The sequence below is a fragment of the Drosophila suzukii genome, chromosome 3 (assembly GCF_043229965.1).
Source record: "Drosophila suzukii chromosome 3, CBGP_Dsuzu_IsoJpt1.0, whole genome shotgun sequence".
Classification (NCBI taxonomy): domain Eukaryota; kingdom Metazoa; phylum Arthropoda; class Insecta; order Diptera; family Drosophilidae; genus Drosophila; species Drosophila suzukii.
Window position 1 is genome coordinate 39,356,166 of NC_092082.1, and position 26,815 is coordinate 39,382,980.

A 26,815-nucleotide genomic window follows, 5' to 3' on the forward strand; every position below is an offset into this window, starting at 1 on the left:
AGAGATCTCGAGCGACCATCAGATTGAATTTGCCGAGGTTTTCATGGATGTGAAGGCCAAACTAAGCCGAGGCTTAGCTGCACATCGCAAGTCACAATTGCCGGCTCAACCGCTGCAAATTCAACATCTATTGACATCACTAATAATGCGGATCTTTCTTTCCGATCTAGTAATCCTCGGTTGCCAAATTTGGAAATTGCTCGTTTTCATGGATCCTACTCTGAGTGGCCGGATTTCCTTGCGACTTTCACTACCGTCATCGGAAATGATGATGAGCTAAGCGACATTGAAAAATTACAATATTTGCGTTCGAGTTTGGGCGGCGTGGCTCTGGAAACCATACGCTCGCTTGAACCCTCGTATGCTAATTATAAAAAGGCTATGAATTTGCTGGTTAATCGATTTGATAATAAAGTTTTACACTTTTAGGCACACGTTCAGGCAATATTCGGTTTAAAGGGTGTCGAGAAGGGATCTTCGAAGGGTCTTCGGGAGCTGAGTGATTGCATGAATTCGCATCTGCGAGCAATTCGATACCTGGCCAATACGCAACAAATTTTGGATGGACTTTTTATTCACATCGTCACTCGAAAACTGGATCAGAGGACGCGGGAAAAATGGGAAGAGGATTTGTCAATCACTGAGCTGTCTACCTGGGATGCTATGGAGTCGTTTTTGGAAAAGAGGTGCAGGATGATGGAAAACTTGGATACAGCCTTGGTAACTCAAACACCAGGCCAGCAGGTGGGAAAAAACTTGCACAAATATAACTAAAACACACTTATTGCTTCTGCTACTAACTCAAATCATTTGTTATGTTTATTTTGCGATGCACGGGATCATTATTTGTCAAAGTGTTCTGGATTTTTAAATTTGAGTTCGAATCGTCGATATAGAGAAGCAAAGAAGTTGCACCTTTGCCTCAACTGTTTGCGCAAGGGGGATAGTTTGCTGCAATGCAAATCGACTCACTGCAAATATTGTTGCATGAAGCACCATTCATTATTACACATGAACCATGACCTATCCGCAACATCCACCTCATTTTCATCTCCATCATGCGATCCATCCTCGAGCTCTCAGCCATTACCATCTACTTCATCAGCATTAGTATCATGTTCGCATACATCATCGCATCCTGGTCATCATTTACTAAGCCCTCCACCCAAAACCTTAAATATTTTGCCGATCGACTACGTCTTGCTTCCAACTGCTATTATCTACGTTAGAAATAGAATTGGAGCATTTATGCCTTGCCGAGCACTTTTAGATTCGGCCTCCCAGCTAAACTTTATAGCCTCTCGCTTAGCTAGCCAACTAAACTTGAATCATAGAAGATCGCAAACCTCGATTTCTGGGATTGGAGAATCTTCCATGATCTCTGATAAGACTGTCGATATTCTTGTGCAATCACGGGATGCAGCCCCATTTCAACATAAATGAAACATCATGGAGGATACCGCAAAACATTTCACTCGCTGACCCTAATTTCAATCAATCATAACGTATTGACCTTTTACTCGGCGCTGGGTTGTTTTTCGAAATAATTTCTATGAGACAATTTTATTTGGATAGGGCTTTGCCAACTCTTCAGAACACCAAACTTGGTTGGATAGTCTGTGGAGGGTTATTATCGAACATGCCAACTCATAAATCGGTTTTACAAGCCAGCATCAAGAACCCAGCTGATCATTCCGATGATACACTTGCCGCCATAGTAAAGCGATTTCGGGAAATTGAGGACTCACTTCGTCCAAACCATCTTTATTGCCGGAAGACTTGCGATGTGAGCAACTTTTCACTGAAAATTGCACTAGACTTGAAAACGGCCAATACTCTGTTCGTCTCTTGTCCACTTCCGGACTCGAATCTCTAGGTGATTCTTATAGCCTGGCTCGTCGTCGTTTCAAGAGTTTGGAAGCTAAACTAGATAGAAACCCAGCCCTTAAAGCTCAGTACTCAGCATTTTTGAGGGAGTATATCGATCTAGGTCACATTGTAACTAAGGAACCGTCAGAAACACAATTCTTTTTGCCCCACCATTGCGTACATAAGCAGGAGAGCACGAGTACGAAGCTTCGTGTCGTTTTTGATGTTGCCATTTTTTAAAGTTGCCATTTGTGGAGATATATGCAAGATGTACCGTTGCGTGCGTGTTTCGTACCCGGATGATTTTTTGCAATGCATCGTTTGGAGAGAGAGCTCCACGGAAGAGTTGAGTGTTTATACCCGTTACTCGTAGAGTAAAAGGGTATACTAGATTCGTCGGAAAGTATGTAACAGGCAGAAGGAAGCGTTTCCGACCCCATAAAGTATATATATTCTTGATCAGGATCACTAGCCGAGTCGATCTAGCCATGTCCGTCTGTCCGTCTGTCCGTATGAACGCTGAGATCTCGAAAACTGTACAAGCTACAATACTGGGATTAGGCATGCAGATTCCTGAGATTCCTGCGCAGCTCAAGTTTGTTTCAGTAGAGTGCCACGCCCACAAAACGCCCAAAACTGTGGCGTCTACAGTTTTGATGCTAGAATAACTGAAATGTAATGTTCTCATCAATACCTATCGATTGGCCCAAAATAAGTTTGCCACGCCCACCCTAACGCCCATAAACCGCGAAAACCTGTGACGCCCACAATTTTTATGCTAGATAAAAATTTTTAACTGAAATGTATTTGTCTGTATGAAATGTATTTAGCTGAGTAACGGGTATCTGATAGTCGAGGTACTCGACTATAGCTTTCTTCTATGTTTTAAATTGAACTCGGTGACTTATGGAACCAAGCCAGCTGCCTTCTTGGCTATAAGGGCCATGCATCAACTCTCTTACGATGATGAGGAACCATTTCCTATTGGAGCCAAAATTGTTCGTAGAGATTTCTATGTGGATGATTTAATATCTGGTGGGGACTCAGTTGAGGAGGTGAGAGAAATTCGTCGTCAGGTGAAGGAACTACTGTCTCGAGGCCATTTTCCAATCCGCAAATGGTGCTCTAATGAGTCAGCAGCCCTGGAGGGGAGTCTGGATGCGACAAGGAGCAGCTAATCAAATTTCACGATGGATCGGATGTCGCCAAGGCATTGGGACTAGTCTGGGATCCATCTTCTGATCAACTCCTATTTAACTGCCAACCAATCAACGACCCACTAAGCGGGTTGCATTGTCAACGATTGCCAAATTTTATGATCCACTCGGTTTAATAACTCCAATTATCACAAAATCGAAGATTTTTCTGCAATCTCTATGGAGTCCGAACGTGAATTGGGATGACGCACTGCCAGAGCCCATTCTTTCGTCATGGGGGGAGTTGACCTCACAGTTATCGGTCGTACAGAACTTAAAATTTCCACGATTCGTACTGCAACCAAGGGCTTCCGTTGAGTTGCATGGATTCTGCGATGCTAGCATATCAGCTTATGGAGCGTGTCTATACTTGCGATCGGAGACCAATGGAGAATCGAAAGTCCATCTGCTCTGTGCCAAGTCAAGGGTAGCTCCATTGAAGGCCTTAACAATTCCAAGATTAGAACTTTCCGCAGCGCTTTTATTGGCTGAGCTAATCGTAAACGCCAAGGAAGCCATAGATTTCGATTGCATCTGTCGGACTCGTATATTGTGTTGGCGTGGATTCGGCAACCTCCGAGGGAGTTTAACGTTTTCGTATCAAACAGAATCGCGAAATTTCAGAAGATGACGAAAGACATGACTTGGCATCACGTACCTATAAACTTGAATCCGGCAGACGTCGTATCGCGAGGATGTACCCCAAGAGAATTGTTGGAACATTCCCTTTGGGCTAACGGGCCTCCATTCCTTCTGCAAAGCTCGTCGATTGGCCGTCCCTGCTAGACTCAGCAAGGGATCTTTCAGAGCGCCGTTCTGTGGCTCTAATTGGGTCCGTTTGGATAGACAGTTCATCAAACTGCAAATTCCTCAACTCTTTCGATAAGTTGCAGCGCGTATTTGCATATATTTATCGGTTCATTTCAAATTGCAGAGCCAAATCTGCGCAGGTAAAAGGTCGTCTTTCGGTGGAGGAGATCAACTCTGGAACTGTACTTCTTTTGAGGAGCATCCAACAGGTTAACTTGGCGAAGGAATATGGATCTCTTAGCCAGGGCAAGCCGTTTCCACAGAAAAACAAGCTGGTTTCGCTTAGGCCTATACTCGGCTCCGATGGGTTACTTCGCGTGGGTGGAAGGCTTCAGAACGCACACTTGGACTACGATACGTGGCATCCGATACTGTTGCCCAAGGTTCATCCAGTCACCAAGGCGATCATCGCTTATTATCATGAGAAATATTTGCATGGAGGATCGCAGGCGCTGCTCGCCGCATTACGGCAAAGGTACTGGCCGATTGGAGGCCGCAAGTTCGTCGCCAGCGTTATCAACAAATGCGTTCGATGTTTCCGAATGAAGCCTGTTACTTGGGAGCACGTCATGGGTAGCCTGCCAGCAAATAGAGTGCAGCCCAATCCAGCTTTTCATACCACAGGAGTGGACTATTGTGGGCCATTCTATCATAAGGCAGAGGCCAGAAATAAGGCACCCACAAGTGCTATATCGTCGTCTTTGTCTGCTTTTCCACGAAGGCTGCTCATTTGGAAGTGGTCCAGGATCTCACGACGGATTCTTTCATCGCAGAGCTGAGCAGATTCATCAGCCTTAGAGGCAGTCCGCGTACCATTTGGAGCGACAATGCTACAAACTTTGTCGGTGCAAAGAGCGAGCTTGCCGAGCTGAAAGAGCTCTTTTTGAGCGAGCAGCACACAGCATCGATATCTTCCGTCTGTTTAGCTGATGGGATCGATTGGAAGTTTATGGGAGGCTGCTGTGAAGTCAGCTAAATTTCACTTCTACAGAGTCGTCGGTGCATCCATCTTAGCCATCGATGAATTAAGAACTCTTGCATATGAGATTTCTGCTATCCTTAACTCTCGTCCACTCTGTCCAATTTCAGAAAATGCTGAAAGCCTTGAGGTGCTAGCACCGGCGCATTTCCTGAAGAGTTCCAGCTACACTAAGTTTCCTGAACCTGACATTACTCATCTTCGCGAAGGCCGTCTCAGCAGATGGCAGCGGGTGACCCAGATGCAACAACATTTCTGGAAAAGGTGGAGCAGCGAGTATTTGTCCCTACTTCAAGAGAGGAGCAAGTGGCGGGTCGAAACGTCTAACATCAAGGTTAGAAGCATAGTTTTGCTGAAGGAGGACAACGTTCCACCCTTGAGATGGCAGCTTGGGTGCATCCAGGAAGTCATACTCGGCGGGGACGGAGTCATCCGAGTAGTTATGGTCCGTACAGCTACGGGTCTGATCAAGAGAGCCGTCGCCAAACTAGCCGTTCTGCCCATCAATTCCGAGATTGTTGGAACCTTACCTCTTCCAACGGGGGGAGTATGTTTGGAGCAGATCGCCAGCGCCTAGTCATGCGCGCATAGGTGTACGACGGCACCTGCAGCGCTCTCTGCTTATCTGTGTCGCTTTCTTTCTTATACTACTAAAGCTGTCGCATATCTATTCAGCAACTAATTTGTAAGCCTGTAAGTTCTTGGAGCCGAGCTTTTACACAGTCCGTCTGCCGCTCCGAATAAACCCCTTCAGTTCTGCAGTGGGGACGCGGTGACATGGCTCAAGGCAAAAAGCTTTTTTGTTTTTTTTTTTGTTGACGTCAGCAGAGAAGTCGGCGCAGTGTAGAAGACTGCCTACGAAAACGACCGTGCAACAAAGAGAGGCAGATATTCGGAGCTTCCCTCTCTTTCTTTGTCTTATAATCTGCCTGCACTCGGCGCTCTCAGAGACAAATTTCGGCAGGTCCGTTATTTCTTTTGAGTTTCTCCGTTATGTCCGGCTAGCGACTAATGTTTCGGCGGAAAAATTTTCGTGGCGCAGCGAAGCATTATTGTATATCGAAAAAAAAACAACTAATATTGTTTTATAAAAGTAAATTATTTGATTATAGTAAAATTAAGTAAATTGAATTTACTTTTAATGTTATGCTTACGTATTATACATTAATATTACAATATAATTTTTTAGTTAAGTTATAGAAATTTAGTTCGTTAAAATTTATTGAAATATTTAAAACATTTTAATAGTACCATTTTTGAAGAATTCCTTTTTATATTTTTTACTATTTTTCGCTTTAGAAAGGGTATAGGTGCAGTGACACGCGCCTACTGCGAAGAGAAAACAAAAGAAATCATTCATTCTGTTTGAGTTATTGAAAGGGAAGCAAGCCATTTAAATTGTGCGCAGCAGATTTACTTCTTTCGTTTTTTAAAGTGAAAATAATATAGTCAGGTAAGTGTTTCATTAAGTTGAAGATGTTGTGCATTGATCTTAGTTTAAAGTATTAAGGTATTCAATGGGTTCCGTAAGCCGAAAGTGGATGATGAAATGTTTTGCGCCAATAAAAATCCTGCAAAGGGTGCAAACACAGCTCTAAAAGATAAATATGCAAATAAACAAATAAAACGCATTTTTTTAACATATGTCCATACATTTTATCATGAGCGTTGGCCAAGGATTCGGAGGACCCGGACAAAGGTTTAAGGAAGGCGATGACCAATGTAAAAAGCAAATTAACGTAACATAAAATTAGGCTTACTAACAATAATTGTCCTTTAACAGAAAACCTTAATAACATTATTTAATTAAAATATATACAAACTTATGTATTTTGAATTCTATAAGTAAAAACTCATGGGAAAAATTTTGATTTTCACAAGTGATTTCACTTGGGACGTGTCACTTGCAAGTGATTTCATAAGTGAAAACTCATGGAAAAAATTTGATTTTCACAAGTGATTTCACTTGGGACGTGTCACCGGCACGTGACAGGCCATACGAAAAATGAGTATAAGGAACAAGTGAAATCCCGTGGGACTTCGAAAAATTTTCATTTGAATTTTCACTTGTGAAAATGCGGACATCCCATACAATTTTCTATATGGAGCGTCACTTGTTCTTCACTTGTGCAAGAGGACATGTCCCACGGGATTCACAAGGTGATTCACAAGTGAAACTTTTTTTTTGGAACTGAAGGGACGCTATACATTTTAATATAACCTATTCGTGCGTTTCTAATCTATAACTATAAGGGTGGCATATTTGTTGTCTTCCCCATAAACACTTATAATTAACACAAATTGTACAGACCAGGCAGTTTCTAGCTGCTGTTTTTTTTTACCTAGGTAGGGATAGAAATTAAAAAAAAAATTAATTAATTATCTATAAATGCCTAAAACAACAAAAAACCATAAGAAAAAAAAGAGAGGAAACCAAAGTGCCCTGCAGTTTGTAAACGGCCTTTCGAAAATAAAGATTGCGAGTATACGTGTCATAACAAAAAATAAAGATATGAAAATAAAACAAGAAAGGAAGTTAACTTCGGCAAGCCGAAGCTTGTATACCCTTGCAGCTATAATTATTAAATTTAAAAACACAAAAAATGATATTCCCAATAGTATAAGATAATATGTTGAAAAACACCGAAGCTATAATTTGTTTCATATTATTTTCCTACCAATTTTCCGATCGTTCTTATGGCAGCTATATGATATAGTCGTTCGATTTTGATAAAATTAAATTCGAAGTTCAGAACTATTAAAAAATGTTATTTCCAAGCGTAGGAGGTTATACGTTAAAAAACACCGAAGCTATAATTTGTTTCATATTATTTTCCCACCAATTTTCCGATCGTTCCTATGGCAGCTATATGATATAGTCGTCCGATTTCGATAAAATTTAGTTCAAAACTAACTTAAAAATGTTATTTCCAAGCTTAGGAGGTTATATGCTAAAAACACCAATTATATAATTTTTTTACTTTTTTTTCCGATTATACTTATAAGATATAGTTGTTCGATCCGGTTGGTTCCGACTTATGTACTATCTGCAAAAGGCTTTGGGAAAGATTTAGCACGATAGCTTTAAAACTGAGAGACTAGTTTGCGTAGAAACGGACGGACAGACGGACAGACGGACATGGCTAGATCGACTCGTCTAGTCATGCTGATCAAGAATATATATACATTATGGGGTCGGAAACGTCTCCTTCACTGCGTTGCAAACTTCTGACTGAAATCAATATACCCTCTGCAAGGGTATAAAAAAAAATATGAATGAACATTTTTTTTTAATGAAAAGTAACGCAATATCTAAAACAGATTTTGAATACATTACAGAAATAATAAACAAAATTGGTTTAATTGAGACTAAAACAGTGGACTCCACTGCCAATGTAATTAGTAAAATCGAATCAAAAACTATTGATACCGTTCTAACAAACATTTTATTATCAATAATTGTTTCATTATGAGTGCATACATTTTGTATAAAGCCTATATGTACCACAATAAGTGTGTATCAAAAAGGGCTATAAACAGAAGCCAGGCCAACGATCTGGATAAGATTTAAATTAATAAAGCACAAACAATTATTATAGATTACAGAGAATAAAAATTTTGAAAAGAAATATAAATTATTAACAACTTAAAATGAATACCACAGATTGCATTAGAATTACTATAGCCAATCAACCAAATTTTGAGAAAAGGCTATTTAGCCATACTTAGAAACAGAGCAGAGCCTCTATCAATTTCAGATTTTGAAGACGAATATATGAAAAGGTACAAACTAGCTTTTTCCCCTCTTATTCATTGCAGGGGCACGCAAAAAGCAATAGTACTGTCTACCTTAAGAAACTGTAAAGTATACTCGGAAGTAGACATACACCCGGTGTTAGGACATATAAATGTGCACAATTATGCACAATTAATACAAAAAAATTAATAAATAAATTCTTAGTATGGAATGGGAGCAATTAACTTTCCATATACGAGAATTAAAGGACACATTTGACAAGTCTTACAAATGTATAAGACAAAAGAGGCCAATATATAAAGACACAATTAATAAACATGCAAAGATTCTTGTAGATTCTTTCAATACTGCAAGAACTTTAGTACATGAAAATAGGGCAGTAATAAAAAAACGAATTGGTCAAAATTATCTAAATTGTTGATCAAGTTACGTACAAATCTAATAACTGTCAAAGATAGGTATACTTTAAATAATTCGATACCGACAATTTTAAACACCCTTTTGATAATAGATCAAGAAATAGACCTAACGGAAAATGAAGATTCCGATTCGAGCGAAGGAATTGCAATAAAAGAAAAAGATCTACATGATCTAACAATTCCTGCAGTTAAAACAGTAACAGAAGCAGAGGAAGAAGAATATATAGAATCAGATGTAAGCGTGCCAGACATAAAAGAAAACATAATGGCAGATGCAGCAGCCCAAAGGGCATACATAAAAGATATCTCAAATGCCATCCCGGAATTTAACGGGCAAAAGATACATCTTCAAAGATTTATAACAGCCTTGAAGTTGGTTTACTTGACTAAAGGCACATTCGAAGATTTGGCTGTAGAAGTCATTAAATCCAAAATTATAGGATCTACACTATACAAAGTACAGAATGAAACAACCATAAATTCAATCATAAAGAAATTGCAAGACACTATAGTCGGCGAAACATCCGATGTAGTCAAAGCAAAAATGGCAAAAACTACCCAAAAAGGAAAAACAGCTGACAAATTCACAACTGAAGTTGACAACTTACGAAAGCTACTTGAAGCTTCGTATATAGATGAAGGATTACCCGCTGAACACGCTGACAAATTCAGCACCAAGGAGGCTATGAACACAATGGTCAAATATTGTGAGCAAGGCCCCCTTCAGTTCCAAAAAAAAAGTTTCACTTGTGAATCACCTTGTGAATCCCGTGGGACATGTCCTCTTGCACAAGTGAAGAACAAGTGACGCTCCATATAGAAAATTGTATGGGATGCCCGCATTTTCACAAGTGAAAATTCAAATGAAAATTTTTCGAAGTCCTACGGGATTTTACTTGTTCCTTATACTCATTTTTCGTATGGCCTGTCACGTGCCGGTGACTCGTCCCAAGTGAATCACTTGGGAAAATCAGAATTTTTCCTTGAGTTTTCACTTGTGAAATCACTTGCAAGGGACACGTCCCAAGTGAAAAACTTGGGAAAATCAGAATTTTTCCTTGAGTTTTCACTTGTGAAATCACTTGCAAGGGACACGTCCCAAGTGAATCACTTGTGAAAATCAGAATTTTTCCTTGAGTTTTCAATTAAAAAAATATAGAATTTAATTCATTTCATTTTAATTATATGGTACTATTTAGATTTTCAAAAATTGTACAATTATTGTTTCTGTTTTTTTGCTTCGTAAGCTTATTTTTAACGTTAGACATCGCCGTTCTTAAACCTTTGTCCGGGTCCTCTGAATCCTTGGCCAACGCTCCTGAAAAAACATATGTTTAAAAAATGCGTTTTATTTGTTTAATTGTATATTTACCTTTTATAGCTTGTTGCAGAATTTTTATTGGCACAAAACATTTCGTCATCCACTTTCGGCTAACGGAACCCATTGAATACCTTCAAAATTTACGTACTTTAAACTAAGATCAATGCACAACATCTTAAACTTAATGTAGCACTTACCTGACTTTATTATATTAACTAAACGATTAAAGTAACTCTGCTGCGCACCATTAAAATGGATGCTTCCCTTTCAATCACTCAAACAGAATGCACCAAGTCTTCTCACCCCTTTACTAGATTTATTTTGTTTTCTCTTCGCTGTTGGCGCGTGCCACTGCACCTATACCCTTTCTAAAGTGAAATATATCCGACTATAAAGTTTTTACTTCTTGAGTAAAAACTTCAATACGATTTTTTTTTAAATGTTAATACTTAAATGTTTTAAATACTTAAATCAATTTTAACGGACTAAATTTCTATAACTTAACTATAAAATTATATTGTAATAAGAATGTATAATAAGTAAATATAACATTATAAGTAAATTCAATTTACTAAATTTTACTATAATCAAATAGTTTACTTTTATAAAACAATATTAGTTGTTTTTTTCGATACACAATAATGCTCCTAAAATATTAGGGCATTCACATGTCGCTTCTCCACGAAAATTTTTCCGCCGAAATATTAGTCGCTAGCCGAACAAAACGGAGAGACGCAAAAAAAAATAACGGACCAGCCGAAATTTGTCTCTGCGAGCGCGGAGTGCAGGCAGATTATAAGACAAGAAAGAGAGGGAAATATCCGAATATCTGCCTCTCTTTGTTGCACGATCGTTTTCGTGGGCAGTCTTCTACGCTGCGCCGACTGCTCTGCTGACGTCAACAGCGGCACAGCGTTTTAGGCACAAAAAAAGCTTTTTGCCTTGAGCCATGTCACCGCGTCCCTACTGCAGAACTGAAGGGCCGATTCAAAACAATCCTTAAGGCAGGCAACTTCTCATCAATGGATGAGGCCGTCACCAAGTACTGAAATGACGGGTAATGCCAACGCAATACTATTTGCAAGAAAAGGACAGGCCTATAGAGGTAAAAACTTTAGAGGTAACTACCGTGGTAGAGGTAGAGGAAATTATCGTGGTAATTACCAAAATAATGGGTACTACCAATATAACGGTTACAACCGAAACAACGCGAAACTATAATAACCAGACCAATAACTATAATAGAGGTCGTGTAAATTATAGAGGACAAAATAACAACCAAAATACCAGCACCTACGGCAACATACAACAAAACAATAATGTCCGCCTTGCCCAGCCAGTTTCGGGAAACTCACAGACCCCTTTAGATACGAGGAATTAAAAATAACAACGGTGTATACAATTGACCTCAATCTCAATAACTTCGTAAAATCTATTAATTCAGAAACAGGGAAACAGCTTTTAAAAGAAAACATAGATATCTTTAACAACATACAAATAAAAAATACAATAAATATTCAAGGAATAGGCGAGGGAATCATAAAATCCAAAGGACTTGCTCCAATAGAACTCCAAACAGACAAATATATAATTCCATATAATTTTCATATAGTAAATCAAGATTTTGCGATTCCATGTGATGGAATAATAGGAATCGATTTTATAAAAGAATTAAACTACCAAATAGATCTTAACCCTACAGAGGATTGGTTTAACATAAGACCAAATAATATATACATTCACATAATACAATTCTTTTACCAGCCAGATCTCAAGTAGTACGAAAAATCAAAATAATGTCCGATACTGATACTATACTAACACCGATTCATGAGATTCAAACCGGTATTTACGTTGCCAATACTATCACGTCAAAACAGAATACATTTGTCCGATTACTCAACACAACCAGTACTGATCAATTGATTAGTATAACAAATTTAAAATGTGAACCAATTTCCGAATATAATGTATTTCAAACACTTCAAGTAGTAGAGAACAAAATATCATAGAAGAGCTGAAAACAGTTTTCCCGTTCAATTCGAACAACAATTAACGGAACTATGTGGAAAATATACTGACGTATTCGGTCTTGAAACCGAATCAATAACAACAAATAATTTTTACAAGCAGAACTTGAGATTGAAGGACAATGAGCCGATTTATATAAAAAATTATCGAAGCCCGTACAGCCAAGTTGAGGAAATTCAAAAACAAGTAGGAAAATTAATAAAAGACAATATAGTCGAACCATCTGTATCAGAATACAACAGCCCACTTCTACTTGTCCCAAAGAAAACCCTTCCGGGCTCAAGCGAAAAGATATGGCGACTAGTAGTTGACTATCGTCAAATTAACAAAAAACTTCTGTCTGATAAATTTCCACTCCCAAGAATTGATGACATTTTGGACCAACTAAATAAATAGAAGAAACCTCAAGAAACATATCGTCGTTTTCAACGAGCAATGGCTCATATCGTTTCACGCAATTACCTTTCCGTTTAAAAGTAGTCCCAAATTCATTTCAGAAAATGATGACTATTGCATTTTCTGGACTTGAAGCTTCTCAAGCATTCCTTTATATGGATGATTTAATAGTCATTTGATCTTCCGAAAGACATAAGCAGCATAATGCAGAAAATACAATTTAAAACTACATCCACAAAAATGTTCATTTTTTATGCAAAAAGTGACCTTCCTTGGTCATAAATGCAAAGGCAAAGTAATTTTACCGGACGACAAGAAACATAAAACTATCATAAAAAACTATCCAGTCCCACATGATGCAGATAGCGCCAGACGATTTTTGCAATTATTTCCAAAGGCTTGAACTGCAGGCTGGTAAACAAAAAATTACCCAACTTAAAGTGGCACCTTGGGATAATACCTTTAAAAAGATTTCAATAGATAAGTTTAAAAAAATGGGCAACAAAATATTAAAATCATTAAGAGTAGCGCCACTCAACCCGGTGACCCTAATAACAACTAATAATAAAAAAGAAGCAATATTGTCTACCTTACATGACGATCCTATTCAGGGAGGACATTCATGTATAAAAAAAACCTTGGACAAGATAAAAAGACACTACTATTGGAAAGGAATGAGTAAAGACATAACCCAGTACATACGTAAATGTCAAAAATGCCAAATGTCGAAAACGACAAGACATACTAAAACCCCTTTAACACTTACAGAAACCCCAGAAATGGTATTCGATAAGGTAATTGTGGATACGATCGGTCCACTGCCGAAATCAGATCAAGGAAATGAATATGCAGTCACATTAATATGTGATCTGTCAAAATACCTTGTTGCCATACTAGTACCAAATAAAAATGCAAAAACAGTAGCAAAAACTATATTCGAAGAATTTTTTCTAAAGTACGGTCCAATTAAGACCCCTGCAGTTCCAAAATTGAGTTAAGAGCCCAATCATCACGAAGCCGACTGCGACGTCGGCAGAGAAGCCAGCGATGCCGGCAGAGCTGAGCGCAACGGCGGCAAAGCGACGCGCTCTCAGTCGGGTCCGCAAAGAGAACGCACAAAAAAGTAATTTTGGGCTCTCCCTCTCTCGTCAAGTCTCAGACGAAAAAGTGCGCGTGAAGGGAAAGAGGCCCAGCAACTAAAATATATAGACCTTTGTGCACCCTTGCCTTTTGAATAATGCGACATTTGTTCGTAAATGTTAAAACAACGATTTAAAATAATAGGTTTCTGTTTTAAAATATTTGTATTTCTTAAACAAATTTATATGTTTATTAATATAATTTAATAATATGTAAAGTTTTAAAAGTATATTTTTATAAACCGATTTGCATAGTCGAATATGTCTATAAATACCCTGCTTTTATGTGCAAGATGCATAGACCAAACGGGACATGCAAAAAAAACAACAACGGCTTAGCGGAACCGTCGTTGTTGTTGCTTGTTGTTTTTCTGGAAGGCACGCGCCTTTTTTCGTCTTTTCACTTGCGTTTACTTTAGTGAAGGAGTTAGAAGTTGAAGCAAACATACCAGCAATTTACTAAATTAAATTAAATTAGTGCCTTAAAAGTGAAAAAGAAACGATTCCCAGGTAAGTCTGTCGCAGACTAATAATATTGAAAACAGTGAGAGTAAAAAACAAGATAATCTATATTAAAAATAAGGGAAATACAAGATTCCCAAAATAACACGTGGCGGAAAAAAAATAGCTGTGAAAAATATTAATTTTTGACGTGAAAAGCAACAAATGGTGCATATAATAAACAAATCTGTGAAAGAATTTAAAAATCTTATTGAGTGCAAAGTTTCTAGGGACAAAAAATAAGAGATGTTTGTTTTTAAAACTTATATTTGTGGTTAAAATTCGATAAAAATGAATATTAATAACATTTAACAACAATTCTTACTTTTGTGTACGTATTTAAATAAAAATCTCAAACATCTCCAATTTTCAGTTCCTGGAAAAGTGTTATTTTTTTTCCGCAACTGCAAAATAAATAAATGTTTTAATAAATAATATAAAATACATAAATAATGTGTGGTTTATTTTTCGTAATAATTGTTTACAACAAAATAAAATAAATCAAGTGACCGAAAACAAAAGTTTGCTAATTTCTTCTCGATATTTTTTGCATTTTCTTATATTTTTAGACAAGGCTGAAGGTAAATCTATAAAAAAAATGGAAGGCTAAATCGTTCCATCTTAAGCATATTATCCGAGGAACTTGTTCTGTCCCACAACTTACTTATTAAGTAAGTTTTTATTGAGGCTGAAAGTAACTATTGTTTGTAAGTTTAATTTTTAAAAGACTTCTGGGATTTTTACATTGAATGCCAAAGATAACATTTCTTTTATTATAAATAAATCTTACAAATAACGATTACTTTCGGTCACTCGTTTTTATTCTCGTCTTGTTTTATTTTTAAAACTAATTTTTTTCTAATACTAGATGCAATCGCCCTGGTCGATCCCTCGGAGCCTCCCGAAAAGGCGCTGCAGAAGGCAATGCGGTGCGTTAAAAACCAGATGCTGAGGAGGAGGTGCCAGCGACCCCGATAACACCGGAAACCCCCGAGCTCAATTTTTAAAATAAACAAATAAAAATAAAAATTACAACTGAAATTTTTTTTGCTGCTAAGCGCTCAACGTGCGCTGAAAGTGCGCTTTTTCGCTGCTCAATCGAGCGCTCAACATGTGCTGAACGTGCGCTTTTTCAGCTGCTCCATCGAGCGCTCAACATGTGCTGAACGTGTGCTTTTTCAGCTGCTCAATCGAGCGCTCAGGAGGGTGCTCAAAAAAGCGCTCAATGAGTGCTATTTTTTGAGCACTGATGAACCCTAGGACATGCCTATGTTAATTTCAGCACATAGCTCCATACAAATTGTGCGCTCATTGAGCGCTAAGTGATGAGCTTTTTGCAGTGATTGAGTGCTCAATAAGCGCTGAATGGTACTGCAGGGACGTTCATTACGGACATGGGAACAGAATACAAAAATTCTTTAATCGAACACCCATGCAAAAACTTAAATATCCCTGCAGTTCCACAATTGAGTTAAGCGCCCAATCATCACGAAGCCGACTGCGACGTCGGCAGAGAAGCCAGCGATGCCGGCAGAGCTGAGCGCAACGGCGGCAAAGCGACGCGCTCTCAGTCGGGTCCGCAAAGAGAACGCACAAAAAAGTAATTTTGGGCTCTCCCTCTCTCGTCAAGTCTCAGACGAAAAAGTGCGCGTGATGGGAAGGAGGCCCAGCAACTAAAATATATAGACTTTTGTGCACCCTTGCCTTTTGAATAATGCGACATTTGTTCGTAAATGATAAAAGAACCATTTAAAATAAAAGGTTTCTGTTTTAAAATATTTGTATTTCTTAAACAAATTTATAGGTTTATTAATATTATTTAATAATATGTGAAGTTTTAAGAATATATTTTTATAAACCGATTTGCATAGTCGGATACGTCTATAAATACCCTGCTTTTATGTGCAAGATGCATAGACCAAACGGGACATGCCAAAAAAACAGAACAACAACGGATTAGCGGAACCGTTGTTATTGTTGCTTGTTGTTTTTCTGGAAGGCACGCTACTTTTTTCGTCTTTTTCACTTGGGTTTACTTATGTGAAGGAGTTAGAATTGCACGCAATTAAGGTAGTTAAATAAAATAAACCAGTGGTTTAAAAGTGATACCTATACGATTCCCAGGTAAGTCTGTCGCAGACCAATATTTATTTAATCAGTGAGAGTAAAAACAAGTTAAAGTATATTGAAAAAATGGAATATAGAAGATTCCCAAAAAACACGTGGCGGAAAAAAAATAGCTGTGAAAAATATTAATTTTTGACGTGAAAAACAACAAACGATGCATATAAATAAACAAATTAATGAATCTGTGAAAAAATTTGAAAATCTTATTGAGTGCTAAGTTCCTAGGGACCAAAAATAAGAGATGTTCGTTTTTATAACTTATGATTTTTTGTATTAATAACATTAAAGCACAATTTTTATATTTGTGTAAGTAAACGAACATGGCTATTTAAATAAAAATCTCAAACATCTCTAATTTTCCGTCCCTGGAAAAGTGGTATTTTTTCCGCATCTGCAAAATAAATAAATGATTTAATAAATAATAAAAAAAATACATAAATAATTTTTTACAACAAAATAAAATAGATCAAGTGACCGAAAACAAAAGTTTGCAAATTTCTTCTCGATATTTTTTTAATTTTCTTATATTTTTAGACAAGGCTGATGGTAAATCTATAAAAAAAATGGAGGGCTAAGTCGTTCCATCTTAAGCATATTATCCGAGGAACTTGTTCTGTCCCACAACTTGGAGGGTGGCAAAACAAGAAGAGGCTCAGACTACCCAAATTTCGCCGTGCCTTATTAAGTAAGTTTTTGTTGAGGCTGAAAACTATTGTTTGTAAGTTTAATTTTTAAAAGACTTCTGGGATTTTTACATTGAATGCCAAAGATAACATTTCTTTTATTATAAATAAATCTTACAAATAACGATTACTTTCGGTCACTCGTTTTTATTCTCGTCTTGTTTTATTTTTAAAACTAATTTTTTTCTAATACTAGATGCAATCGCCCTGGTGGATCCCTCGGAGCCTCCCGAAAAGGCGCTGCAGAAGGCAATGCGGTGCGTTAAAAACTTGAGTTGTACCAAAAAAAAGGCAACGCCGGCACCAGATGCTGAGAAGGAGGTGCCAGCGACCCCGATAACACCGGAAACCCCCGAGCTCAAATTTTAAAATAAACAAAAAAAAATAAAAATTACAACTGAAATTTTATTTGCTGCTAAGCGCTCAACGTGTGCTGAATGTGCGCTTTTTCGCTGCTTGAATGAGCGCTCAACATGTGCTGAACGTGCGCTTTTTCAGCTGCTCAATCGAGCGCTCAACATGTGCTGAACGTGTGCTTTTTCAGCTGCTCAATCGAGCGCTCAACATGTGCTGAACGTGTGCTTTTTCTGCTGCTCAAAAAAGCGCTCAAGAGGGTGCTCAAAAAAGCGCTCAATGCGTGCTATTTTTTGAGCACTGATGAACCCTAGGACATGCCTATGTTAATTTCAGCACATAGCTCCATACAAATTGTGCGCTCATTGAGCGCTGAGTGATGAGCTTTTTGCAGTGATTGAGTGCTCAATAAGCGCTGAATGGTACTGCAGGGATCAAACACATAACATCGACAGCACACCATCATCAGACTGTCGGAACTGTGAAACGAAGCCAGAGAACTTTTAATGAATTTATACGTACACACATCTCAACTGATAAGACGGATTGGGATGTATGGCTAAAATATTTTCTTTACTGCTTTAACGCGACACCTTTTATCGCACTTGATTATTGTGCACATGAGTTAATTCTTGATAGGACTTCGAATTTACCAAAACATTTTAATAGCGTAGATAGAATAGAACCACTATACAATATAGATTACTACGCCAAAAAATTCAAGTTTAGACTAGAACAAGCATTTAAGAGAGCTAGATTAATGTTAGAATTTCATAAGAAGAAACAAAAAATTAGCTATGATACTTCAGATTTTTAAATAAAAATAGGAGATCAGGTTTTATTGAAAAATGAAACAGGGCATAAGTTAGACTTTAAATATACTGGACCCTATAAGGTTGAAAATATATAGAAGAAAAAGATAATATAGTAATTATAAGTAATAACAAACAGTACATAAAATAGACTAAAATTTTTTATTTCTTTATCACTTTTATTCTCTCCCTGCAGTACCATTCAGCGCTTATTGAGCACTCAATCACTGCAAAAAGCTCATCACTGAGCGCTCAATGAGCGCACAATTTGTATGGAACTAAGTGCTTAAATTAACATAGGCATGTCCTAGGGTTCATCAGTGCTCATAAGATAGCACGCATTGAGCGCTTTTTTGAGCACCCTTTTGAGCGCTTTTTTGAGCAGCAGAAAAAGCACACGTTCAGCACATGTTGAGCGCTCGATTAAGCAGCGGAAAAAGCACACATTCAGCACACGTTGAGCGCTCATTCAAGCAGCGAAAAAGCGCACATTCAGCACACATTGAGCGCTCATTCAAGCAGCGAAAAAGCGCACATTCAGCACACGTTGAGCGCTTAGCAGCAAATAAAATTTCAGTTGTAATTTTTATTTTTATTTGATTATTTTAAAATTTGAGCTCGGGGGTTTCCGGTGTTATCGGAGTCGCTGGCACCTCCTTCTCAGCATCTGGTGCCGGCGTTGCCTTTTTTTGGTACAACTCAAGTTTTTAACGCACCGCATTGCCTTCTGCAGCGCCTTTTCGGGAGGTTCCGAGGGATCCACCAGGGCGATTGCATCTAGTATTAGAAAAAAATTAGTTTTAAAAATAAAACAAGACGAGAATAAAAACGAGTGACCGAAAGTAATCGTTATTTGTAAGATTTATTTATAATAAAAGAAATGTTATCTTTGGCATTCAATGTAAAAATCCCAGAAGTCTTTTAAAAATTAAACTTACAAACAATAGTTTTCAGCCTCAACAAAAACTTACTTAATAAGGCACGGGCGAAATTTGGGTAGTCTGAGCCTCTTCTTGTTTTGCCCCCCCTCCAAGTTGTGGGACAGAACAAGTTCCTCGGATAATATGCTTACGATGGAACGATTTGGCCTTCCATTTTTTTATAGATTTACCATCAGCCTTGTCTAAAAATATAAAGAAAATTAAAAAAATATCGAGAAGAAATTTGCAAACTTTTGTTTGCGGTCACTTGATTTATTTTATTTTGTTGTAAAAAATTATTTATGTATTTTTTTTATTATTTATTAAATCATTTATTTATTTTGCAGATGCGGAAAAAATACCACTTTTCCAGGGACGGAAAATTAGAGATGTTTGAGATTTTTACATGTTTGTTTACTTACACAAAAATAAAAATTGTGCTTTAATGTTATTAATACAAAAAATCATAAGTTATAAAAACAAACATCTCTTATTTTTGGTCCCTAGGAACTTAGCACTCAATAAGATTTTCAAATTTTTTCACAGATTCATTCATTTGTTTATTTATATGCATCGTTTGTTGTTTTTCACGTCAAAAATTAATATTTTTCACAGCTATTTTTTTCCGCCACGTGTTTTTTTGGCAATCTTCTATTTTTCATTTTTTCAATATACTTTAACATGTTTTTACTCTCACTGATTAAATAAATATTGGTCTGCGACAGACTTACCTGGGAATCGTATAGGTATCACTTTTAAACCACTGGTTTATTTTATTTAACTACCTTAATTGTCTGCAATTCTAACTCCTTCACATAAGTAAACCCAAGTGAAAAAGACGAAAAAAGTCGCGTGCCTCCCAGAAAAACAACAAGCAACAACAACAACGATTCCGCTAATCCGTTGTTGTTCTGTTTTTTTGGCATGTCCCGTTTGGTCTATGCATCTTGCACATAAAAGCAGGGTATTTATAGACATATCCGACTATGCAAATCGGTTTATAAAAATATATTCTTAAAACTTTACATATTATTAAATAATATTAATAAACCTATAAATTTGTTTAAGAAATACAAATATTTTAAAACAGAAACCTTTTATTTTAAATGGTTGTTTTATCATTTACGAACAAATGTCGCATTATTCAAAAGGCAAGGGTGCACAAAAGTCTATATATTTAAGTTGCTGGGCCTCCTTCCCATCACACGCACTTTTCCGTCTGAGACATGGCGAGAGAGGGAGAGCCCAAAATTACTTTTTGTGCGTTCTCTTTGCGGACCCGACTGAGAGCGCGTCGCTTTGCCGCCGTTTCGCTCAGCTCTGCCGGCGTCGCTGGCTTCTCTGCCGACGTCGCAGTCGGCTTCGTGATGATTGGGCGCTTAACTCAATTGTGGAACTGCAGGGTTGATATATACATGACGGCCGCTGCCAATGTTTGCAGGCAGCGCAGCCGCGAATAGTTAATTGTAAGTCACTCTGGTTTTGACCATCAAATAAAAAAGATCTTCCCGTGGCCGTTAGCCACTAAGACCGAATTAATATTCTTTTTCTGGGTTCAACATGTATTCTATTAATGACAAGGAGGACCAGCAATACACTAGCTCTTATAGTTTCCGAGATCTCAGCGTTCATCCGGACGAACGGACAGACGGACGTGGCTAAATTGACTCTGCTGCTGATCCTGATCAAGAATATACATACTTAATGGGGTCGGAAACGCTTCCTTCTACCTGTTACACACTTTCCGACGAATCTAGTATACCCTCTTACTCTACGAGTAACGGGTATAATAACTTTGGTCGCATCTTAAAAAAAATTGTTTTCGTTTTGCTTTATTTTTTGACAATTTTAATCCAAAATATTTACCTTCGTAATGTGTTTCTCCCCACGTCATAGATGGTCTAAAATACAGTCCACTAGCAAGGTCGACCATAGCCTCGCCAGCGCAAATTTCGTAAATAGACCGTTATGTAATCCCTTCAGTTCGAAAAAAAAAGTTTCACTTGTGAATCACCTTGTGAATCCTGTGGGACATGTGCTCTTGCACAAGTGAAGAACAAGTGACACTCCATATAGACAATTGTATGGGATGTCCGCTTTTTCACATGTGAAAATTCAAATGTAAATTTTTCGAAGTCCCACGGGATTTCAATTGTTCCTTATACTCATTTGTCGTATGGACGTGAAATCACTGTGAAATTCAAAATATTTTCAATGAGTTTTCGCCTTTGAAATCACTTGCAAGTGACACGTCTTAAGTGAGATCACTTGTGAAATTCAGAATTTTTCCCATGAGTTTTCACTTATGAAAATATAGAATTTAATATACATAAATTTTTAATTACACTTAAATTCATTTTAATTAGAACGTATTATTCAGATTTTCAATTAAGGGACAATTATTGTTAGTATATCTGATTATATATTTTGATAGTCTCCTTTCAACGTTCGTCATCGCCTTTCTCAAACATGTGTCCGGGTCCTCGGAGTCCTTGGCCAACGCTTCTGAAAAAATGTATGGGCATATGATTAAAAAATGCGTTGTACTTGTTTAATTGTATATTTACCTTTGCAGGATTTTTTTTGGCACAAATCATTTAACATCCACTTTCGGCTAACGGAACCCATTGAATACCTTCAAAATTTACACACTTTAAACTAAGATCAATGCACAACATCTTAAACTTAAGGGGTTATATACCTTTTTTTTTCAAAATAACGAAAATTTTTTTTTTTGAATCCTAAAGTATATCCCCTAGAAAACATTTTCCCAAACTTTCATAGAGATCCGAATAATAGTTGCATATACTCAACGTAAAACTTTGAATGCGATTATCTCAAAGTCGTGTTTTTCCAAAAGTGCTTTTGCTGCGACCGCGATTGCACAAGAACTATTTGATCGATCTTCTTCATTTTTTTTTTAATTATTTGTAATGATTGTGCCGAGTTCGTGAACGATTCAGTTTTTATGCGCCAGTTTTGATTTTGCAGATCAGAATTTTTTTATTAAAATTTTTAGAACTCGAAAAATCACCTTTTTGGAAAAATCGTTACTGTATGCAGAACAAAACCAAATATTCTTGAAAATAATCGTTCACGAACTGTAAATAATACTATACTAATAAAATTTTTTTGGTTTTTTGATATCAGTTGACCTGCTGGACTTCCATCGTGGTCACCGCAAGCCGCTATAAAAAAAAGGGTTCCGAGAGAATTGCCATAACTTCGTAAATTATTTATATTTTTTCAAAAACAAACGCTTGTTGTTTCGATAAAAACATGTACTATCAATAAATAATAACTTCAGTGTCATAAATTAATTGCTACACACCTGAAAAAAAATCCAAAGTTCCCTCAATTTTTTCGCTCAAAAAGGTATATAACCCCTTAATGTAGCACTTACCTGAATTTATTATTTTACCTTAAAGAAACGATTAATGTAACTTTGATGCGCACAATCTTCTTCTTACCCCTTTACTTGATTTCTTTGGTTTTCTCTTCGCTTTTGGCGCGTGCCACTGCACCTGTTCAGTCCCACGGTACTTGGTTCGTATACACAGCTGATAGCCCTGCCAACTGAAGACGAAGGTCAGGACATCTGGCAACTCTACAGAGCTTGCGAGAAGAAAAAGAGAACTACGAGCTTCAGCGACCGGAACAACATCGTCTGCTCTTACTTTCTGTCCATTGCGACCCATTTATTATAAAGTTAAGTAAAGATCAAGAGTGAAGTGTACCCATTATAAGCTAATGAATTAAAGGCTAAACTGTTATCTTTGAACTTCGATCGTTTACCTACTCCCAAGAGCCCCTCTTACGATGACAGCCGTATATAGCATTTTCGGCACGGCGTCACAACTTAACATGGTGGCCCATGGGGGGAATCTTGCTTAAAGTTGAAAAATCTCAGCTTGATCTTTCAATTGTTAGTTAAAAACATAACACCAATCACTCAATCTAACACGTGCTCTCACACCGACAGAGTACAGTCATCAATACCAACACACCCGGTCGGCTGACAGCGCTTCTACACACACACCCACACGGGTGCTGCAAGAAGGCCCGTTATAATTTCCTACTCAAAGCGGAATCGGAAAACAGTACAGCCTGCGCTCACGCTATAGTCAACGTTACGTTAATTCAGCCGCAAGCAGAAGGGAAAGATCACGTGAGTACGGGTGCCTTTTTTGATTTATCAAGCAGAGCTAGCTAGGTTCAAAACAAATTGGTAAAAATTCTCATAATATGTCTGACCACGAAGCTGATGGTCCGGCCTTAGCAGGTTTTGTTATACTTCAAAAGGAGCGTCTTCAAAGTCCAACACGTCTGCAGCAGAACTATAAGAAGGATTCCGCCTCTCGAAATTCCGAAAGCTATTATATGAAGCGCCTGCAGCAAATCGAGAGTTTAAACTCGGCCTATGAGACCACCCATCAAGTAATCATCTGCACCGAGGGATATGTCAAAACGGACTATCACGCCAAGAAGATCGCCGTCAGTTTTGAGGATCTGTACATGGAAACCTATTGCCTTGTAGCTGAAGGCCAACGAATAAAGTTCCCAGTGACGCCGTCCTCAGCCTCTGCACCAACCGCCGTGTCGACGGTTGCCGACGCACGTGTCCACATGCCAAAACTGAAACTGCCCAAGTTTAGCGGAAACTGCGTGGACTGGCCAGGATATTATGACGCCTTCACTCGGTTAATTCATCAAAATAAGCGGCTGGACAATATTCAACGGTTTCATTTCCTCAAGGAATCTCTGCCAGCTGGTCGAGATTTCGATATTCGTCAAATTCCTTTGACGGCCGCTTACTATACGGTAGCACGGGACACACTAATTCAGCGCTATAACATTCCACGCGTGGTCTTCTCCAATCACAAGAACATGTTGTACCAGTTGCCAAGCTTAAGCAAGGAGAAGCCCGATGATATTCGATCTATGATCAGTGCAGTCAACGTCTGCGCAGCCGCCTGTAACACCATCAACGCGTCGTCGCAGGACGGGGATCACTGGGTCGCCCATTATTTGACTGCAAAATTACCGAAGGAATAGCACTCCGCCTGGGAACATCATCCCGGCAGTCAAACCCACATTCCTCGTACAAGGATCTCGAACATTTTCTCAACAACCGGTTAATCACCCTGGACGCCATTGAAAATAGAAAATGTTCGGGCACCAACAAATCTGGATCAGCACTGGATCATCACACCAAAAAACGTATTTCGGTTCATAACACCCACGCGCAACCAAGCCCCCCTGTGCTTCGTTGCCCACACTGCAATGGTAATCATATCCTTCGTCGATGTCCGCGATTCCTAAGCTTGGATTGCTACTAACGTATGTATGTATGTGTAAGCTACAATAATCTCAGATCATACCGTCCAAGCTCTCCAACTTCCACGATGCAAAATCCGCGCTTCGATCGCCGGCGTCGGCCAAACTACTGGTCAACGGTGCAACTTTACGGCAAGATGCTGCATCCGAACGTCGCTAAACCCAACGTTCAATCTAGATGTCGACTCTGCGTACGTTCTGAACTCGCTGACCTCACCTCTACCAAACGAATCGTTTTCGCCTCAAAATTGGAAACACATCAAAGGACTCCAGCTATCGGATCCTCTATACATCGCTCGAAGCGCATAGATCTCATCATCACAGCCGACCTCATGGCGAGTCTTATCCTTCCGGGAACCCGAATCGGAAATGCAGACGAACCTATTGCACAAAATTCTCACCTAGGTTGGATGACACTCGGAAAGTTCCAGGATTCAATCCACACATTTAATATTCGGTGTCATCAAACCGCCTTAGATACGGAATTGCTTTTGAAGAATTTCTGCGAAATAGAATCTGTCCCAAGCCGATCACTTCACTCTGACGAAGAGCGGTGGTGTGAGTCCTTCTTTAAGGAAACGCACACACGTCAACTAAACGGTATTTTTATGGTAAGACTACCTTTCAAATGGAATTTCGATCCCGCAATGGCACTAGGAAAATCGCATCAAGTCGCATTAAACAGGTTTCTTCAATTAGAGCGGCGGTATCAACGGGATCCAGACAAATGGGATCGCTACAAGGAGGGAATCGAAGAATATTTTGAATTGGGACAAATCACACACAGTGAGAGATCAACGGTCAGTACCTCCACAAAACGATCGCAAGCACTTAGGGTGGGACGACCCAGTGCCCAGTTCCATCGCTAACAAATGGAAAAGGTTCCGTGTCAATCTGGAGGACATCAGCAAAATCCGAATACCTCGCAGCGTACGGTATACGCCAGACTTTAGCCATGATATCCAGTTGCACGCTTTCTGCGACGGGTCCACTCACGCCTACGCAGAGGCGGTTTACATGCGCATACCCCAACCGGATTCATCGTTTTATACCACTCTCATCACTGCAAAATCAAAAATCTGTCCAACGAAACCCCTCACGATCCCGAGGACCGAGTTATGCGGCGCTGTACTGGCAACCAAACTAACTAAATGGGTAGTAGCAAACAATCGTTGGAAAAACGATCAAATCTCCTTTACATACTGGACGGATGCCACTATCGTTCTGCACTGGATCAAAAGAGATCTTACTAGATCCTACATTCTGGACCACGGCGATTCAAACCAATGGAGACATGTTCCCACGGCGGATAATCCAGCAGACAGCGCCACGAGAGGACTATCCCCATCAGAAATCTCCATCTTTGATCTCTGGTGGCAGTGAGTGGCCGGACACAGAGGTACCGAACATAAAGCTTGATGAGCAGTCCCTAGAATCAAAATCTTTTCGGATTCGTTTGCACACCACCCAAGTAGACATTAATATCATTGAGCGGTTTTCGACTTACACCAAACTCGTATGAGTCATAGCATACATACTGCGCTTTTGTCACAACACTCAATCGAAGAAAACCAGATCTTACAGTCAGCTGTCGCCAGAGGAACTGGACAATGCATTTCGCTGCGTCGTGAAAATAGTACATGTCGATCCTCGCAGAAAATCCTCTGCCTCCGAAGAGCATCCTAAGAAATCTCACTCCCTTTCTTGACGACGGCATCTTACGCGTTCGCGGTCGTCTCAAACATTCCAACCTTTCTTTCGATCGCAAACATCCAATCATCTTACCGCAGCGTACCCTGCATGACAGCGCTCATCTTACTCTAGCCCACACTTGGTACAAGTTCGGGATTCCAAATGGAAGACAAGCCGTCCGAACAATCCTTCGAAAATTCATCAAGTGCTTCCGCGCGTCACCTAGCATCGGAAGTCAATTGACGGGCGACCAGCCGGTACACAGGGTCAACCCACCGAACCGCCCATTCATTGCGACCGGCGTCGATTATACCGGGGCAAAATCATCATCAAAATTTGATTCGTCAGTTTTGGAAGCAATGGAGCCGAGATTGGCTGTCCCATTTTCAAACTCGCCCAAAATGGTGTCAGGAAAAATAGAATTTTGAAATCAATGAAAAAGTGCTCATCATTTTTAATTTTTAAATTCCAC

At 38.7% G+C, this 26,815-nt stretch overlaps 3 protein-coding genes across 10 annotated transcripts in view; 2 read left to right on the forward strand and 1 right to left on the reverse strand.

The window, feature by feature from the left end:
* LOC108011916 (uncharacterized) overlaps positions 1-26,815 on the reverse strand; it is a 323,723-nt gene that overhangs the window by 283,509 nt on the left and 13,399 nt on the right. The gene's annotated exons all lie outside the window — the stretch shown is intronic.
* LOC118878648 (uncharacterized) lies at positions 219-24,369 on the forward strand. Of its 6 annotated transcripts, none has more exons than XM_070996747.1 (4): positions 219-359; positions 430-744; positions 22,847-23,239; positions 23,297-24,369. In XM_070996747.1, exon 4 carries the CDS (start codon positions 23,560-23,562, stop codon positions 24,367-24,369), a length of 810 nt encoding a protein of 269 aa, XP_070852848.1. In that variant the 5' UTR covers positions 219-359; positions 430-744; positions 22,847-23,239; positions 23,297-23,559. The 6 variants fall into 6 exon arrangements, with proteins under 6 accessions (XP_070852848.1, XP_070852852.1, XP_070852853.1 ...); XM_070996751.1 differs by having other exon boundaries at positions 353-744; positions 23,297-23,482; positions 23,576-24,369; XM_070996752.1 differs by having other exon boundaries at positions 353-744; positions 23,297-23,482; positions 23,597-24,369.
* On the forward strand, positions 1,423-15,453 carry LOC139353218 (uncharacterized). Its single transcript, XM_070996758.1, has 3 exons — positions 1,423-14,749; positions 14,988-15,089; positions 15,287-15,453. Exon 1 carries the CDS (start codon positions 4,805-4,807, stop codon positions 5,429-5,431), a length of 627 nt encoding a protein of 208 aa, XP_070852859.1. The 5' UTR covers positions 1,423-4,804; the 3' UTR covers positions 5,432-14,749; positions 14,988-15,089; positions 15,287-15,453.